The 6,000-nt window shown below is 37.0% G+C and overlaps 1 protein-coding gene across 1 annotated transcript in view; it reads right to left on the bottom strand.

Annotated features, from left to right (window-relative positions):
• Positions 1–1,828: 1,828 nt before the first annotated feature.
• Positions 1,829–6,000, bottom strand: part of LOC126281352 (protein groucho) — a 643,208-nt gene continuing 639,036 nt past the window's right edge. Inside the window, exon 18 of the mRNA XM_049980260.1 lies at positions 1,829–4,911. Coding sequence (XP_049836217.1) covers positions 4,804–4,911 — 108 coding nt within the window. The 3' untranslated portion in view covers positions 1,829–4,803. The remainder of the gene's footprint in view (positions 4,912–6,000) is intronic.

Below are 6,000 nucleotides of genomic sequence, written 5' to 3'. Positions count from 1 at the left end.
ACAGTGTATTGCAGAGTTTATTTTCAGATTGGACTAACACTGCCACTTGCCTGCAAAAGGGATATCTGGTCTATGAATGCATGGCCTTACTGATTGAAAAGTAGGCACTTCCGTAACAGGATATCAACACCACTGCATTCACTGACTCAAACTGAGCTTGATATGTTAGTTTTCCCCAAACAAGACTTATACAGTTGAACCATTTCTACCTTGAAAGATTATCATGAATTGCATGGAGAAATCAAGCAACAGGACAAGCTGGCTTTAGAACAAACAACTTGAAAGTTGTGAACAAAACTAGCAATGAAAATTATTAATGCGTTGCCTTACTAAAAAAATTAAAAAAAAAATAAATAAATAAAATAAAAAAATAAAAAATCTGAATTTTTATAAAATGTATCCCAACAGTCCTCCAGAAGCTGAATAATTATTCTGTATGTTCAAATACTGAGGAAAATATGGTGGAAGATCACGAATTCAAAGAGAATTTAGCAAGGGTGTAATGGGTTGCAGAAACTATTGTTAGTAGTTTCAGAGAAAGTTATCGAGTCTTTATATTGGGAAAAATAAGAAGAAATATGGGTTAATGCACCACACTTGAACCACATTTTTTTTTGCTGATGACACATTTTCATTTTCCTCATGTTTTTAACAATTAATGGAAGAAGTTAACAGAGCAAACTGGACAGGTGGCAGTAGCTTTCAAATGCCTTTGGAAGTTGTGACCCCCATTGTAATAATATCCTTTACACAGGTACAGTTGGTCCTACGCATAATTGGAGAAGTATCATACCAGTGCTTAACCCCAGCATTGGCTGGGTGAAGGGGGTGTTCAACTTTTACTTTCCAAAATAAAAATTTACTCGAGAACCAATTTGGACCCGTACTACACCACACACACTGAAGAAAAATAGTGAACATAAAGTATTTGCAGATCTTATTGTAGCAAACAACTTAAAATGAATGTGTGTGTACCTAAAGGATGTCAAACAATATGAAAAATAAAGATGGGATACTGCCCATCATTTCCTTTGACATGGTATACTAACAATAATAATCATCCTGTGTAACATGCTGTAGTAATTTCATATCATGTGGCAATTTTTTAAAGCATAAATTATACAGGATGGGGCAGATGAAAGTGGCCTGGAGAACAGACTTCTAAGGTACAAAGAGAAATAAACACACTACTAACCTGACTACAGCAGGTGTTGAAAGCAACTACCATTCATCTCTTGGCACTTCTGGGCCCTGGTCGGCAAGTTGCTGGAGGAGGATCACTGCTGCTAGAATTGCTGCAATCTCATTTGAAATGTTCTGTTGCAGTTCTTGAAGACTATGAGGGTTATTGTGATATGCCTTAGACTTAGAGCTCCCCAAACACAGTAATCACACACTGTCAGATCTGGTGATCTGGGTGGCCAGCTAGGGCCACATTAAGACTGACCTCTGCTAACAACTCTGCCAGGTATTAAGATTGTGTAAATGTGCTCCAATGTTTGGTCGGGTGTGTGGGCAGCTGCTCCATCCTCTTGGTAGTAACTGTAGGTCTTTTACTCTTCCATTAATGCATACATTCAGATCCAGTCTTAGCCACTCACCCAGGCCACTTTTATTTGTCCCATGCTGCAGTATTCCATATAAACATCGCAGATCTTGTATTACATCTCTAGTGGTTTTTAAAATAATAGATAACTTTTAGAATTTGAAAAAGGCCTAACATTTATTGCAATAGCTGCATTTTTTACAGTTGTAGTTTTCTTAATAATAAATGGTAACACTTTTAAATTATTACCAGCAGCAGGAAATTAAATTTGTAGCACGTATGTAACATTTTCAGTTTTTTATTAGAAAAAAATTCTATATTTTCTTTCATTCATTTGGTTTCTTTATTGTACATGAATGTCATCTGCTGAAAGAAAATGTATTCTGCTTCAGTTAAAAAAATCCATTATCTGTGCAGCTTATGAAAGAAACCCCTGAGATAAACATAGCAAATAGCCACTTCACATTTTGTTTTGTTAGTTTCTGTAATAAGATGTGCCCATTACAGGGCTTATATTTAAAATGTAACAGGCTTACATCATGAAATACTGTTACAATACATAATGTGTACAAAATAAAACTCTGAGGAGATAATGTGTCAACTGCATAGTCAAGGCAGAATATCCATAAAAACAAATGTGAATGTCGTAAAACACACTCCCTTTATTATGTCTGTCTGTGGGTTGCAATGATGCAATGCAATCAGATGTTCAACAACAAACAGACCTATCAGCATGAGAGTTTGAAACAGTTCTCATACTGCCAAGCATTTTAATTAACAGAGATGTTATCTACGGAAAAAAAAGAGAAAAAAGCACACTTAATTCGTGCTGAGGTATCTGTCGTGTTACATCAACTGACAAAGCAAAATTAATTGAATTAAACTTTCACTATTACACTGCACCATTTCAAAAGAAAAAAAATCAGGTTGACTTCAAAAATATGTAATTTGATCCAAACAACATTCACACATACAGATCTTGATCTTCTGAGATGCTAGTATAAAAGTGACAGGAGGGGTTTAAATTGGTGTGCTACAGCTAACCACACTTTCAGAAAAATAAATCCCTGATTTACATCAACTGGCTGTGCCTGTTATTGCATTCTGAGTTTGATACATTTGTTATTCCTCCATTACAACTAATGGATTAAAATGCACTGATTGCTGTGAAGTACACTGTCCAGAAAAAATGAAATTTTGTAATTTACATTTTCAATGCCTGTAACAACAATGGCTAACAAAATAATTGTAACATTCAATGGTTCCTTTCTGTAGAACTGCAAATGAAGGATCAAATAAGACATAACGATTCTATTTCTTAGTTGACTATTTGAATAATAATTTTGTTGAACTAATTGCCAGAATCTACATAATCCTTAAAAAAATACAGTAATATGACACTGTTATCTCAATTCCTTCCCCATATACAGAAAACTGTGGTAACATATGATTCAAGGAGTGTTATGATTTTTAATTTGCAAAATTTTCACAATCATCTTAGTCATTTTTGTGAGCTCACATATACATGGTGCCTCCCTCCTCATCCACATACTATCTCCTGACACATTTTTAAGATATGTCTCCTTTGTAACAAGAATGAGGACTACAAAATGAAAACAAATCCCACAATTAGTTATATATTAAATTTTCAACTGTGGGGGTAACCAGGAGGGATTCTATTTACAGTTATACAGAAAGCACCTGATACAGGCAAATCTACACTATTTTTCAAATTTCTCTTTGCTGAAAGAAATTACACTGCAGTGATATTACTCTTCAAAATAAAGTTACAAACAAAATTATCCAACATGGTTATATACAGAGAGAGAACAAATCCTATTCAAAATCGAGAACGTACATTTCCCTTAACATCTGATGGATGTATTTAGAAACAAAAATAAATTCTCTCTCTCTCTCTCTCTCTCTCTCTCTCTCTCTCTCTCTCCTCCTCCTCCTCCTCCTCCTCCTCCTCTATCCTCCAAGTTAATCAAACCTGCTGCCAGTCATTGGCACATTATTTTGACTAGGCACCTGCCAGTCATCTTCAGGTGAGCCAGTGAAGACTTAAGATGATTTCCCCCATCCCACAATTAATTACCATGGTATGTTTATTCCACATATGCATTAAGATAGTAAAGGGAAACTGATCACACTATCCTGGAGGCAGCACCCAGTGGTGGGCCAGCCAGTAAGGTAGAGTGGTTAATCTCCCACCACTATCTTAAACATGTGTGGAATATACACAGCATGATAATAATAAACTGTGATATGGGGAAAATCATCTTGAGTGTTCGATGGCTCATCTGAAGATGACTGGCAGGTGCCAAGTGGAATTATCATGGACTGTAATTAACAACAGCCAGCAGCGAACCCAAAACTTCTTTGAATATTCACTCCACCTGGAAAATTCACCCAAGTTCATCAGAGTTCTCATTTAAACTCATCTCTCCTTGACAGCTAAAGTTACAAAAGTGCATGTTTTACTATGCATGTGTGCTTTCTTTCCTTGTGGTATACATAAGCAAGCACTCATGTAGATACATTTGTGACCAGTAAACGGGGTGAAAATTTACAGGCATTGATAATATAAGAGCCATACCTTAAGGCTCATTTTTGCCACAGTTCCTTAAAAATTAAACAAAGGAATGTACACAGGAAATAACATCTCTACAGCTAGAGAGCCTTGGAAGTCAGTCACTTAATTAACACAGATTGATGGCATGTAAAAGATTTTTCTGTTGTAGTAAAAATACTGTCAACTATTGGAGAAGAATATTATGTTCATTATTAACACACTAACCCCTGCTTATTTAAATAGCACGAAATCATTCGTACTATTATCCTTTAAGCTTTCATGTACTGAAATACAAGAAATTTAACATTCACAACTTTATTTTATTCTAATTCTTTCTGTGACATTCATTCAAACATACACGTGTAATGGCATCACAAACATGCACACACATGCACATGCGCATGCGCATGCGCACGCACCCACATACACCCACAAACACACTCTTTTTGTTAAAGAGAAAAATAATTTAAGTTCAGATACTTTGAAATTAAAACTAAAATAGCTGTCATTGGCAATCATCTTTGTAGATGATTTCAAGAATACTGTTTTGATACTTTGTTCATCTCTGTTGATGTCCATTTCAGTTTCAATGACAAATAATGTAACAATCTGAAACTCCAAATAAAACAAGGGAGTAGGAAAATTATTTCAGTATTACATTATGAAGAAATTTTTTATAACATTAATAAATAACTTCATAAACTGTAGCCTTTTTGTCACCCGAACCAGTCACTATGTATTTATCATCAGCTGATATGTCACAGCTCAGCACCGATGATGATTCTTTTGACTGCAAAAAGAAGTAAAGATTTCATCAGGTTCTCGTATAATGTAAGTGACAAAAAAAGTAATCTTGAGATTTCAGTAGAAAATATTCAACAGGCAGCAAAGAAATACTACAAGAAAATGTATAAATGCAAAACAGATAGTCCACAGTAGTGCAAGACCCTGTGGCTGCTAGGGTATGCAACAGGAATTAAACCTACCAAGTATTTATGTCACTCTCTACAATTTTTGTGTTAAATAATATCAGACAATGTAAAATTCAGGATGGACAATATTATGCAAAAATATTGATTACTACTCACTATATAACACAGATGTTGAGTTGCAGACAGGCACAACAAAAAGACTGTCAAACAAGTAAGCTTTCAGCCAAAAAGGCCTTCTTACATGCGTGCGAGTGCCAGCCCCCCCCCCCTCCTTCCCCCCCCCCCCCCCACACACACACACGTGCATGCACATGAGCATGTGAACATAGCTCACACACACGTGACCACTGTGTCTCTGCCTGCTGAGGTCAGACTGTGAGTAGTTGCACATGATGGGAAGAAGCAATCTGGGTAGTGGGGGTAAGGAGGGGAGGGGGAGGGAGAGGGAGAGGGAGAGAAGGGTAGGGGTGAGGGACAGTAAAGTGCTGCTTGTGGGAACATACAGGGATGTGGTGTCGAGAGGGTATCACAGTTAGTTGCAATTGGGATGTTAGAAAAAGGGCAAGAAGAGGGAGGGAGTGGAAAAGGATTCAAGTAAAAAGACTGTGGGTGTGTTGGTGGAATAGGGTCTGGGTAGAGCTGGAATTGGAAGATTGAAGTGGACAGATGGGCACTGGAAAATGACTAACAAAGGTTGAGGCCAGGTGGGTTACAGAAAAGTAAGATATATTGCTGGAAGAGTTCCCACCAGCGCAATTCAGAAAATTTGGTGTTGGTAGGAAGGATCCAGATAACAAAGGCTTTGAAGCGGTCATTGAAATGAAGGACGTTGTGTTTGGCGGGTGCTCAGCAACTTGGGTTCAGCTGTTTCTTGGCCACAGTTTGTCACCGGCCATTCATGCGGACCGACAGATTCTTGACAGTCACACAGTACATTGGTTGCAGCT

The sequence above is a fragment of the Schistocerca gregaria genome, chromosome 7 (genome assembly GCF_023897955.1).
Source record: "Schistocerca gregaria isolate iqSchGreg1 chromosome 7, iqSchGreg1.2, whole genome shotgun sequence".
NCBI lineage: Eukaryota > Metazoa > Arthropoda > Insecta > Orthoptera > Acrididae > Schistocerca > Schistocerca gregaria.
The sequence above is the reverse complement of the archived record's forward strand: the minus strand, read 5'-3'. Positions and strand labels throughout refer to the sequence as shown.